This window comes from Heptranchias perlo, chromosome 8 (genome assembly GCF_035084215.1).
Source record: "Heptranchias perlo isolate sHepPer1 chromosome 8, sHepPer1.hap1, whole genome shotgun sequence".
NCBI classification, from domain to species: domain Eukaryota; kingdom Metazoa; phylum Chordata; class Chondrichthyes; order Hexanchiformes; family Hexanchidae; genus Heptranchias; species Heptranchias perlo.
In genome coordinates, this window is record NC_090332.1 from 46,177,437 (window position 1) to 46,191,312 (window position 13,876).

The following is a 13,876-nucleotide window of genomic DNA, read 5'->3' on the forward strand; positions in this document are numbered from 1 at the left end:
TTCACCCACTCTAATTCACTTTCATTGTTATTCCTTCCTCTGTTTATTTCTTAATCCTTAAATCTCATTGGTTAAGGAGATATACTGCAGGTCCCGTTGTTCATCAAGGTCCCAGTTGCCCTGTTTCTCTCGCTGCGCCGTTATCAGCTCGCGCATCTGGCAACTTTGCAAAAAATTTAAAAACCTAAATATGCATGAACAAGTCTAACTAACTCCAGCAAAATCTGGCCCATTGCATGTTCCAAGCATCTCTTTCCCATTGCTAAAACTTATTCTACTGATTTCTAACAAGTTCAAAACTGTGGTAATTATTGGAATTGGATAAGAAATTGGCTGAAGGGTAGAAAACAGTGGGTACTTGTTAGAAGAGTTATGTCAGGTTGGGGTGCAAGTCAGAGGAAGTCACAGTCAAACTGTACATAACTCTGGTCAGACCACACCTTGAGTACTGCATCCATTTTTAGTTACTAAGACACAGGAAAGAGCTTCAAGCATTGAAAGCAATATAGTGATGAGGCTGGTCCCTAATGTTATAAGTCTAAGATATGAGGGAAGACCCGGAGAAATCTTGGCTCTTCAACCTTCAAAAAAGGCAACTGGGAGATGATCTTATTGAGGTAAATAAGATAGTAAACTAAATTGAGAGAGCAGGACAAGGGGATAGATAAAAACTGGTGAAAGGCAAATTTAGGATTGATAACATGAAGTTCATCAAAGAGTTATCAATGTATGAAATAGATTTCAGATTGAATAGTGAAGATGAAATACCTAGAAGTTATTTAACAAGTGAATGCCACAATGGGTGGATTTTTGGCTCTTTCTGGATGAATGCACTAGATGGGGGGGGGAATGGCTTTCATAATAATCCATAATTATCGTGTGAACTCTCTTCTCGTTCCTATAGCCAGCACTCAAGGTAACATACACTCTTTATGGAATTTTAGTCTTAGAATAGGTTGTCTCATCCACTCTGAATAAAAGCCAATTGACACGCTACCAGGATTACAGAACCTACACTGCTACTGGGACAGCAACTACTGGATAGATGTGTTCAGAAAGGGTGAATTATAAAAATAAAACAAATTCAATAACATGCATAGTATACAACAGAAAGGGCTTGTGTGACAGAACAAATCATAAAAATAAAGCTTTCCATTAGCTTCTGTTCAAAATTTTAATTTTCCTTTCTTCATCACTATTCCCACAGATCCCCTCATCAACCTTGTATCTGCTTATACTAGAATCACCTCCCAAAATTATACTTGTTTGGATTACTCCTTAAATTAGGTATTTTTTTAAATTATCCGAGCCCATTACACTGGATGCTGTTTAAATGCTCAGAAGAAATATTTTTTGATTTTGTTTGCCTTCTCTACCTAATAAGCGTAGTCCAACATGAGCGTCCATCCAGACAACGTAAATAGCAGCTAATGGTGGTTTTCTTGAATTGCTTAATGTCCTCCAATTCCTCTTCTCTCATATCTGGTCTCTGAGCTACAAATAGTTGCATAAGATTGAATAGCTCTTCAACAGCCTGTTTAATAAAGAAACAGAAAAGAATAGTTAGTTTAGTACAGGAATGGGACATTTACTAAACAATGAAAATAATTTCTAACCCAACTCAGCAACACATTTGCTTTAACATTTGAGTGACATTGATCAGTCAACTACATAAAATCATTGAATATCAGTATTACTAGTTATACAGCTATGGGTATATTTTAAGTGTTTTTCCTGCCAGTATGACAGTCCTGAGACAATACTACTCTGACTGTGTTCATTGGTTTAGCTTATAATGTTTACCAGTTTGTCTATACTAGAGGTACTCACTTTTTATTGAACTGCTCTTCAACACAACACCATAAATCAACTCCATGTTTACACTACATAGTCTGGTTAATGTCATTTCTAAATTAGTTGTCAACACTTGGTACACTTGAGAAGGTGTGACTTGATAGAGGTCTTCAAGATAATGAACGATTATGATAGGATAAATAGTGATAGATTGTTTCCACTGAGACAGTTAATGAAAGGGTACACTTTAAGATAATCACAAAAGAATTACAAGTGGGTACTAATAACATCATGGATAAAACGTCTGTCCTAGTGCAGGAGAACTACATTTGGTTAATCAGCACATTCAAGAGTAAAGGAGCCAGAGTCATGTAGTCCTGGAAGTACGGGTTTCCCAGACGTCCTTACAATATTGACGCAAGGGCGTCTTCTATTTTTTTTGATGATTTACCGCCCGACAGGCCAGCCTCGTGGTCGGATGGGAGGGGGAAGCGAGAACCCAAGTCTTAGATTGGTGGGGAGGGCGGGGGGAGTTAGGGTGCAGAGATCTTTTGGGTGGGGGAGGGTCGGAGATGTTGGTGGGGGATCGGAGATCTTGGGGGGGGGGCGCAGCGGCGTCGCTACTGGTAGGCTTGATGGGCCTGGGGGAACCACTCCTGCTCCTCCTGACCAACGAGCTGTGCTATAAAGACACTTACCAGGCCTCCTCTCGCGCTCCCGGGGTAAAAACAAAAAAGCTGTTAAAATAGAGACCTGCAGCCTCCTTGAAAGGTTTTAGTGACCAACTTGCCTCCTAATAGCGGGTTGCTCATCCACCCCACCCTGTCCCACCTCCGTTAAAACTGGAAATGGGGAGGTAGGAGATGGGTTTTAGAATTTTAAAATTTTTCCTGCCCCACCCCCCGCTCCCGCCCCTAACACACCCATTTTTCAGAGTTAAAATCATGCCCATGGTCTCAGGTCCGCTAACTGTACTTACTGGCTCACCAGAGCGGAACAGCGTGATAACTGTACTGAGCTTATGGATTGAGGATCTAGGTTGGAGGGAAAGGCTGTGATAACTGGACAACAGGAGGACATTTTGTGGGGAAGGTAAACTTTTAGGAGGAATGGCCTTCATTTGAATTGGTTGGACGATCAGAGGTTAGCTGCGAATGTTGAGCTAGTTTTGAGAGGACGTTGAACTAGTTGGGGCTGGGAATGTTTTTTTTTAAAATTCATTCATGGGATGTGGGAGTCACTGGCAAGGCCAGCATTTATTGCCCATCCCTAATTGCCCGTGAGGTGGTGGTGGTGAGCCGCCTTCAACCGCTGCAGTCTGTGTGGTGAAGGTTCTCCCACAGTGCTGTTAGGTAGGGAGTTCCAGGATTTTGACCCAGTGACAATGAAGGAACGATGATATATTTTCAAGTCAGGATGGTATGTGACTTGGAGGGAAATGTGCAGGTGGTGGTGTTCCCATGCGCTTGTTGCTCTTGTCCTTTTAGGTGGTAGAGGTCACTGGTTTGGGAGGTGCTGTTGAAGAAGCCTTGACGAGTTGCTGCAGTGCATTTTTATCGATGGTACGCACTGCAGCCATGATGCGCCGGTGGTGGAGGGAGTAAATGTTTAGGGTGGTGGATGGGGTGCCAATCAAGTGGGCTGCTTTGTCCTGGATGGTGTTGAGCTTCTTGAGTGTTGTTGGAGCTGCACTCATCCAGGCAAGGGGAGAATATTCCATCACACTCCTGACTTGTGCCTTGTAGATGGTGGAAAGGCTTTGGGGAGTCAGGAATTGAGTCACTCGCCGCAGAATACCCAGCATCTTACCTGCTTTTATAGCCACAATATTTATGTGGCTGGTCCAGTTAAGTTTCTGGTCAATGGTGACCCCCAGAATGTTGATGGCGGAGGATTCAGCAATGGTAATGCCATTGAATGTCAAGGGGAGGTGGTCATTGCCTGACACTTGTGTGGCACAAATGTTACTTGCTACTTATCAGCCCAAGCCTGGATGTTGTCCAGGTCATGCTGCATGCGGGCACGGACTGCTTCATTATCTGAGGGGTTGCAAATGGAACGGAACACTGTGCAATCATCAGCAAACATCCCTACTTCTGACCTTATGATGGACAGAAGGTCATTGATGAAGCAGCTGAAGATGGTTGGCCCTAGGACACTGCCCTGAGGAACTCTTGCAGCAATGTCCTGGGGCTGAGATGATTGGCCTCCAACGACCACTACTATCTTCCTTTGTGCTAGGTATGACTCCAGCCACTGGATATATTTGCTAATGAATGCAGCAAGAAACCAACTACAGCTTTTAGTACTCTTTCAGCAAGGATTGTAACAAGAGGAAAGCAATTCAAAAGCAGCGAGCTAACAGGGCTTTAAAATGTTTTTCTCTAAATGCTAAAAGTATTAGAAATAAAATGTTGGAACTATAGTCTTATGTAGCTACAGAGAGCTTAGACGTTATTTGTATTCTGAGACATGCATGTGATAGGCCAGAAATCCAACTAAAAGATTATATGGGGTTCCAAAGGGTCAGAGTATGACTAAAAAGGAGGCGTGGCTGCATTTGTTCATGAGAACCTAATTGTTCTAGAGTGAAAAGATTTGTTTCACAAGGTACAGCTGAAGCTATTTAGCTTAGGTGGATGAAGCGATTTGGCCCAAAATTGATCACTGGCACCTGTTATAGGCCTCCGTGTCACGAGTCCCACCGTGATGAGGCATTCTGGGTGCAAATTGCAAGAAACGGAGTCGATTTTGATCAGGAGTGTGACACTGGGTTTGCCTAATGCCACTACATAAATTGCACACCACCTGTGACCTCCCCAAGAGCAGGGCACCACTAATACAAATGGCCCAGTCTAACTATAATTGTGTAATTAAATCAGGATGCTATTTCCATGATCAATGATCCAAACTGTATCCAGCAGTGTCCACTGGCAGTGGAAGGCTTCAAGTGTACCGGTGGACACCATGTGATTGCGTTCCAAGGCCACTTGGGCACTTACAAGGCCTTGGAAGAGTGGCAAACAGTCAGAGCGGCTCTCCCTGTGGATCCTACGCAGCTGTACCGGTACAGCAACTGAATTGGGAAACGTCTATATTAGAGAATTTTAATTTCCCAAGTATTCAATGGTCCAGTGGTGATACATCTAGTATTGAGAGTAGGATGGCTGTAAGATTTGTAGATATCATACATGATCGCTTTCTTAAATTACATTAATGAGGAAAGAAAGAACAAACTTGCACTTATATATCGTCTTTCACCTCAGGACATCTCAAAGTGCTTCACAGCCAATGAAGTACTTTTTGAAGTATAGTCACTGTTGTATAGTAGGCAAATACAGCAGACAATTTGCGCACAGCAAGGTCCCGCAACAGCAATGAGATAAAGGATCAGTGACCATAATGTTATTAGATTTAACTTGATCAGCCAAATCAAGACTGCTAAAAAGTTAATGTTAGTCCCAGATTTTGAGAGGATTATATTTGCAAAGATGGCAGATAACTTAAGCATGATTGATTGGGAGGGATACTAAGCGGGGAATCACTGAGGAAAAATGGAATGCTTTCAAAACCATCTTTACGCAAAAGGTAGCCATGAAGCCACGCACGTCCCTAGATTTAGAAGGACACATGGTAAAATAAAACCAAATTGGCTAACTGGTTATGTCTAAACACAAATTAAACTTAAGCAGAAATATTTTTTTTACAGGCTTAAAGAAATTAACTCTCAAGAGAACAGGGATCAGTATCAAACTCCAGCTGAAGAAAACAGAAACTGCCATCAGAGGAGCTAAAAAAGGACATTTCAGAAGAGGATTGGTAAATGGGTACGGTAGCAACAGAAATGTCTTCTTCATCTTTGTTGGGAGTCAGAGGGCCGTTAAGGACTGTACAGGGCCATTGCAGGATTTTTTAGGGCAGATTCAGGTGGACTCTCAGGATATGGCAGAGATTTCAAATGTCTACTTTGTACAAGTCTCACTACTGAAGATAAGGGTGGGTTAACAATAATACATCATAGGATTGATATTATAATTGAAATCACAAGTAGATGCAGTTATAGTCCTAGCTAGAGTTAGTGATCTCAAAATGGATTGTGCTGCTGGCCCTGACAGCATTCACGAGGATGCTCAAAGAAACATGCTTAGTGAGCCATTTTCTCACATATTAAACAGCTCGTTAGGGTCTGGAATTGTTCCCACGGATGGCAGAAGAATCCATTTGTTGCCTATATTTAAAAAGTGCAGTGAGTCAGAACTTGGAAATTAAAAGTCTATTGGTTTGACTTCAGTTATAGACAAAATACTAGAAGGGATCATTAGAAATGCACTGTATGCCCACCTTCACATAGAAGGGGTTATCACAGAATATCGACATGGCTTCTGGAAAAGACAGTCCTATCTCGCCAATGATTGAATTTTCTGAGGACGTTACTAAGTTGGTGGATATCGGAAGCTCTGTGAACATTGTGTACCTTGAATTTCAAAAAGCCTTTGACAAGGTCCCACACAAAGGGTGACTAATAAGGTCGAGTCTTGTAGGCAGATTTTGAGTTGGATAAAGTACTGGCTACATTCTCGTAGACAGAAAGGAGTTATTAATTGTTGACGAGACAGGATTTTCTTTTCCAGACTCCATATTGATAATCTTTGATAACCCCTTGGTTGTTTGTGGGGACCAGTCACTAGTGTTGTTCTGCAGGGATTGGTGTTGAGGACCGTTGCTCTGCAACTTCATGAATGATCTGGGCAAAGGAGTCCAGGGAGCTGTACACAAGTTCGCTGATGACACAAAGATCAGTTGTCAGGAACTAAGAAGAGAAAAATAGATTGCAGACCGATCCAGATGCAATGGGGGAATGGGCATGTATCTGGCAGATGCCTTTTAATATAGATACGTGTAGCGCAATGCACTTGGGTAGGGGCAACATCAAACATGCGTACACCATGCAGGGTTGCGTGCTCAGGGCTGCTGAGTGGGAGAACAACCCAAGTGTTATAGTGTATGAGTCACAAAGTCCACAACCAATGCCACAAGGCTATTGTAAAGCAAATAGGATGTACTGCCAGGATAATTAAATATGAAACAAAAAATGTAATTCTCTCTCTATAAGGCCTTGGTCAGGTCACATCGAGAACGCTGTGAAGCAGAGTCCCTGGAAAAGGTTCAAAGAACCTTTGATTGATTCCTGGGATAAGGTTGTTGGCCCATGAGGAGAGATTGAGTAGAATGGGCCTATATTCTCTGGAGCTTAGAAGAATGAGGGGTGATCTCATTGAAACGTATAAAATTCTGCGAGAGCTTGACAGGGTAGATGCGGAGAAGCTGTTTCCCCTGGCTGGCAAGTCTAGAACTAGGGGGCATAGTCTCAGGATAAGGGGTTGGCCATTTAAGACTGAGTTGAGGAGGAATTTCTTCACTCAGAGGGTTGTGAATCTTTGAAATTCTCTACCCCAGAGGGCTGTAGATGCTCAGTCATTGAGTATATTCAGGACAGAGATCGATAGATTTTTGGACACTAAGGGAATCAAGGGATATGGGGATCAGGTTGGAAAGTGGAGTTGAGGTCGAAGATCAGTCATGATCTGATTGAATGGCGGAGAAGGCTCGCGGGGCCGTATGACCGACTCCTGCTCCTATTTCTTATGTTCTAAGGGTCACTAAATTAATAGCCAGTTTAAAGTCTCTCAGTTATCATGATACGCTTAGAGAGCTGGGGTGTTTTATTCCAGAAAATGACTGAGGAGATTTGATTGAGTTCTTTAAAAATCATTAAAGGATTAGACTCACTTTATGCAGATAGAGCTAGGTAGGTTAGGGAGGACCAGGGACACAAGTATAAATTGTGTAAGTACAGAACTCTGTTGAATGCTGAGAGGTACTTATTTTTGCACAGAGTCATCGACCTCTGGAAGAAGCAGTCAGCACATGCAGTGATTTGCTGCAAGCGTTCAAGAATGAGCTGGATGAGTTCCTGAGAAAGACCAACATCTCTGCACATGGAAGTTGGTGGGTCATTGGGGAACGAAGCGTGGTAAACAATGTTGGTGAGCTGCAGGTGCAAATAGCCACATGGGAATACGATGTTGTGGTGATAACAGATACCTGGCTCAAAAAAGGGCAGGGTTGGGTACTAAATATTCCTGGATACAAGGTTTTCAGGAAAGATAGGGAAAGAAAGAAAGGAAGGGGGTGGCAGTATTGACTGAGGAGAATATTGCAATACTGGAGAGAGAGGATGTACTGGAGGGATCAAGGACAGAATCTATTTGGTTAGAGTTAAGAAATAAAAAGAGGTGCCATTACACTACTGGGTGTATTTTCTAGGCCACCAACTAGTGGGAAGGATATAGAAGAGCAAATTTGCAGGGAAATTACAGAGGTGCAAAAGCTAGAGTAGTGATAACTGGGGACTTCAACTATCATAATATAGACTTGGATAACAATAAGGGGCAAAGAGGGGGAGGAATTTTTGAAATGTGTTCAGGATAACTTTCTTAACCAGTACGTTTCCGGCCCAACAAAGAAGGAGGCATTGCTGGACTTGGTTCTGGGGAATGAGGTGGGCCAAGTGGAACAAGTGTCAGTGGGGGAGCATTTAGGGAGCAGCGATCATAGTATCATGAGGTTTAGAATAGCTATGGAAAAGGACACGGACCACTCTAAAGTAAAAATACTCAATTGCAGGAGGACCAATTTCAATGGGTTGAGAACAGATCTGGCCTGGGTAAACTGGAATCGAAGATTGGCAAGCAAAACCGTAATTGAACAGTGGGCGGCCTTTAAAGAGATGGTTTGGGTACAGTCTAGGCACATTCCCACGAGGCAGAAAGGTAGAGCAACTAAAGCCACAGCTCCCTGGATGACAAAAGAGAGAGTGAGTAAGATGAAATGGAAGAAAGGGGCGTATGATAGATGTCAGGTTGGTAACACAAGTGAGAACCAGGCAGAATATAGAAAGTTCAGAGGAGAAGTGAAAAAGGATATAAGAGGGGCAAAGAGAGAGTATGAGAATAGACTGGTGGCCAACATAAAAGGGAATCCAAAAGTCTTCTACAGGCATGTAAACAGTAAACGGGTAGTAAGAGGAGGGGTGGGGCCGGTTAGAGACCAAAAAGGAGACCTACTTATGGAGGCAGAGGGCATGAATGAGGTACTAAATGAGTACTTTGCATCTGTCTTTACCAAGGAAGATGCTGCCAGAGTCTCAGTAAAGGAAAAGAGTTGAGATACTGGATGGGCTAAAAGTTGATGAAGAAGAGGTACTAGGAAGGCTAGCTGTACTTAAAGTAGATAAGTCACCCGGTCCGGATGGGATGCATCCTAGGTTGTTGAGGGAAGTAAGGGTGGAAATTGCGGAGATACTGGCCATAATCGTCCAAACATCCGTAGATAGGGGGGTGGTGCCAGAGGACTGGAGAATTGCAAATGTTACACCCTTGTTCAAAAAAGGGTGTAAGGATAAACCCAGCAACTGTGGGCCAGTTTAACCTCAGTGGTGGGGAAACCTTTCGAAACGATAATCCGGGACAGAATTAAGAGTCACTTGGATGAGTGTGGATAGATTAGGGAAAGCCAGCACAGATTTGTTAAAGGCAAATTGTGTTTAACTAACCTGATAGAGTTTTTTGATGAGGTAACAAAGAGGGTAGATGAGGGCAATGCAGTTGATGTGGTGTATATGGACTTTCAAAAGGCTTTTGATAAAGTGCCGCATGGTAGGCTAATCATCAAGATTGTGGCCCATGCAATAAAGGGGGCAGTAGCAACATGGATACAAAATTGGCTAAGTAACAGGAAACAGAGAGTAGCGGTGAACGGTTGTTTTTCGGACTAGAGGGAGGTATATGGTGGCATTCCCCAGGGATCGGTGCTGGGACCACTGCTTTTTTTGATATATATTAATGACTTGGACTTGGGTGTACGGTGGTGGTGGTGGGGGGGTGTCAGAGGAATTTCCAGGTTTTTTTTTTCTCTAAATTGGGCCAAGGATTTTTGTGTGTTATTGCCTCTCCCATGATTGGAAGGGAAGTGTGCGTGATGGTATGCAGAAATTAAATCATGCTAGCAGGTGTCAGCCTCGGCTCAATGGTAGCACTCTTGCACGAGTCAGAAGATCGTGGGTTCACGTCCCACTCTAAGGTCTTGAGCATATAATCTAGGCTGACACTTGAGTGCAGTACTGAGGGAGTGCTGCAAACAGGGCCCTGCCTGCCCTCTCAGATGTACGTAAAAGATCCTATGGCACTATTTCAAAGGTGTGCTGGCCAATATTTATCCCCCCAACAACATCACTAAAATGGATTATCTGGTCATTATCTCATTGTTGTTTGTGGGATCTTGCTGTGCACAAATTGGCTGATGTGTTTCCTACAATACAACAGTGACTGCACTTCTAAAGTACTTCATTGGTAGTAAAGCGCTTTTGGACATCCGGAGGTCATGAATGGCGCTGTATAAATGCAAGTTCTTTCTTATAGGAAACACTTGATGGACCAGATGGTCTTTATCTGTCCTCCTTATTTGTACGTTTGTACGTAAAAGGCAGTTAGATAGTTCCTTAAAAAAGGATTAATGGGGTAGGGGAGCGATCAGGAGAAGATTAGAGCAGGTGGCTCATGTGGCGAAAGATACTGGCATAGATAGATTGAACGGGCCAAATAGGCCTGATTATGCACTGTAACACTATGATTCTGGAAGTTGGATAAAAGTCAGCTTCTATAAATTGTTTCCACAAACTAGTTGTCTATAGTTTGGTTGTAAACCAGATCGCAGAAATCTCATCATTCTGCACCCTGCACTTTCTCCATCCAAGTGCTAAGAGGATAGGCTGGAGAGTTGCCTTCACATAGAGCCATACTTCAGCTATAAGCTCTCAGAAGCAAAGGGCTCCATAACTTTCCTTGTCACCTGCTATCCGTTTTACTCCTAATCAGGGAGTATCTGAGACTAAAACATTCAGTAACAGAGAAGCATTAAATTATACATTCTCAGACACCCCCAGATTGGGATTAAGGACCAAATAAACTGCTTAGCAGCATGGAAATCAAAAGCCTATTGAAAATATATCCATTAACCCCCACCAAAGAAAAAAACTGCATAAATAAAAATAAATTATAAAAATTCATACTTGTTTTCTTTCTCTTTCCTTTGGCATCCACAATCTTCTCCCTTTCTTCAGCCAATGCATTTTTAGTGTGAACTGTACAACTATAGCTTTGTTCAGCTATAGGTATTGTTTCCTGTAAGGGTTTGATTCAGCAAGCTCGCACAAAATGTTAGATACGATTTTAATTAGCCAATTAACTCATCTGTGTGGCCACTATAGAAGTCAGGATGTGCTTGACTAATAAAATGGACTCCAACATTTTGTGCAGTTTTGAGTGCTCAGCTGTCCATCCATTAAGAAATTGGGAGTGGTGGTGGCAGCAGCATTATGGGCAGGATTGGCCGTGGCTTCAGGGGTGGAACACGGTACTGGACCAGGCACCATACAAGAGGCTCACAATGGTCACAGGAGGCCCTCATTAAGTACCCTGGTTTATATGTACCAATTTTTTCACGGGCTAGATTATAGCTCAACAAGTTTGACCTATGACAATACCTTTCTCCTCAGTCCACTTGGACTGTATTGCTGAAGGATTTACATCCAGATATTTAGCAATTTAGCCATAGTCTTCGGCCCATGTCACAAACTGCGCAGCCTCGCCATCAATTCCCAACCCAGCCACTGCCTTGCGTTGAACCAGACTGTTTGCAACCTTGGTGTCCTATTTGACCCTGAGCTGAGCTTCATGACCTTTATCATAAAAAACAAGTACTTCTACCTCTATAACATTGCGAGACTCTACCCCTGCCTCAGCCCATCTGTTGCTGAAATCCTGATCCATGCCTTCGTCACCTCCAGGCTCCAATGCACTCCTGGCCTGCCTCCCATCCTCCACCAATAATGAACTTCAGCTCATCCCAAACTCTGCTGCCTATATCCTATCCTGCAACAGGTCCTGCTCACCAATTGACCTATATTGGCCTTTTGCACAACTCCTCCCCATTTTCTCCACTAGTGGCAACCATACCTTCAGCAATCTAGGCCCTATGCTCTGGAATTCCCTCCCAAAACCGCTTCGCCTTTCTACCTGCCTCGCCTTCATTCAGACACTCCTTAAAACCCACCTCTTGGACCAAACTTTTGTTCACGCCCTCCTTTGGCCTGGCGTTCATTTTTATCTGACTGCATTTCGGTGAAGCGCCGTGGAATATTTTTCTATGTTTAAGGCACTATATAAATGCAAGTTGTGGAAGCAAAGCAATTTTTACTCTACATCTAACTTTGTTATACCTGACCCGAGAATACTTGATGTGCTGAAAATGGGTGCCAGAAATGGAGAGTTTCATTCCTCAATATAAGTAAGCATCCATCTTCTTGAGAAGTACAAAGTCACAAAAAAATTTAATACTATTTTACCAATGTGCTCGCATAAAAATCTGATCCCTTTACTAGTGCCAAATGCAGACAAAAGTAGCCAAAAAGGTGCCTATTGTAATGCTCATGTCCATTTAGGATTTGGTTTAAAAAACATGCTATTAATATGGCACTAGGTGTTCAACTTAGTGTGCAGTTATGCTGGAGAGCTATTGGTTTTTTAGTCTCTTTTTTGCAAAAGTACATCTGTTTCATCTGTGCTGCATTTATAGCATGTGAAACAGATGGAAAATATTTTTGCATAAAAATAAAATAAACACAAACTAAATGTCATCCGAAAGCAATTTTGTTTGACTTCCAAACAGAATTTTACATCATCAACTAAGTTAAAGATTTGCTGCTCAGCATTTCTGGCTGTTCTAAATGCCTTTCTTGCAGGTTAGGTTATGCTACACTTTCAAGAGAGGCTAATTCTGCTCACTAAAACATCTCACAGGAGGTAAAGTCAGGCTGAGAACTATTAAATCAATACCAACACTTACCCCTGGGTACTGGCTTGCATGAGGTGTAAGATTTTTGAAAGCCCACTGAATATTCTGATGAGAAGCCAGTTGACGTGTGAAAGCAGGGGACTGTTCACAACAGAGGCGTAAAATCCCATAATACGCAGGCAGCATCCCACGGTTAAACAAAACAACATCTTGGTCATCGTGATCGGCTAAGATATAATTAAAAGCAATGTTTTTTGTCACTACGGGATTCTGTACAATGAAGCGCACGTTTTCTGGGCAGTCCACACACACATTGTACCAGAAGATGAGGAGTGCCTGTTTATTGTGGTTTGTTGCAATAGCAGGTTCAGACAGCTTAGGCTGGAAGAGGTTCCAGAGGTCCATGAAGTAACTAGAGAACATCAACTTCTCAGTCTTTGAGACCAAACAGTAGGTCATGAAGCTGAAATAAGGAACTAATTTTGTGGTGCCATGGACAGCAGCATCAACATACAGCTTGGCTCTTGAAAGCAGACCCAGGAGAATATTGTACACCTGATGGAGGACAACAGTAGTGTCTGGACTAAGAGGCAAATCACGTGTAGGATTATGCAAAGAACGTGTGGATCGGAACATCTGACGGAAAGAATTACTTGGAATGAGAGAAACCAATAGGTAAGCTGCAGCTGTAAGGGACGAATAAAATTACGATCAATATAATGAATCTTAATACTTAGCTACACACTGATTGCAATACATTTATCATTTCACTGATCTTGATCATTCAAAAACAATATTCTTGCTACTGAATATATGATAAAAACAGACTATATATGCAACCATTGCATTTCATGCTGCTGTTTTACCAAAGACCAGGAAACAAGGTGGTTAGGGATGGAGGGGACAAGACACAAATTTGCAAAAGAATTAGGGAAAATCAACAATGTGGATTTACAGCAATTTTATATAGGACATAGATAAGAGAATAGGATTATAAACTAAAGGTCTCAGAAGCTAAACTCAACATATTCATGTATATTTAGGAACAGATTAACACTCAGTGTAGTGAATACGGATTGAATTTAGTCAAAAAGAATTCATTCTAAATTGAACAAAAAAGAGGTTGGAATAGAAATAAATGACAAATAGTCTAGTACATTCTGGAAAC

At 42.3% G+C, this 13,876-nt stretch overlaps 1 protein-coding gene across 4 annotated transcripts in view; it reads right to left on the reverse strand.

Moving 5' to 3' along the window:
* The window catches only part of usp34 (ubiquitin specific peptidase 34), a 247,547-nt gene that overhangs the window by 18,463 nt on the left and 215,208 nt on the right, over nucleotides 1-13,876 (reverse strand). For all 4 annotated transcript variants that reach the window (XM_067989067.1, XM_067989065.1, XM_067989066.1 and 1 more), the window contains exons 67-68: nucleotides 12,760-13,394; nucleotides 1,377-1,534 (exon numbers count right to left, since the gene is read on the reverse strand). In XM_067989067.1, coding sequence (XP_067845168.1) covers nucleotides 1,377-1,534; nucleotides 12,760-13,394 — 793 coding nt within the window. The remainder of the gene's footprint in view (nucleotides 1-1,376; nucleotides 1,535-12,759; nucleotides 13,395-13,876) is intronic.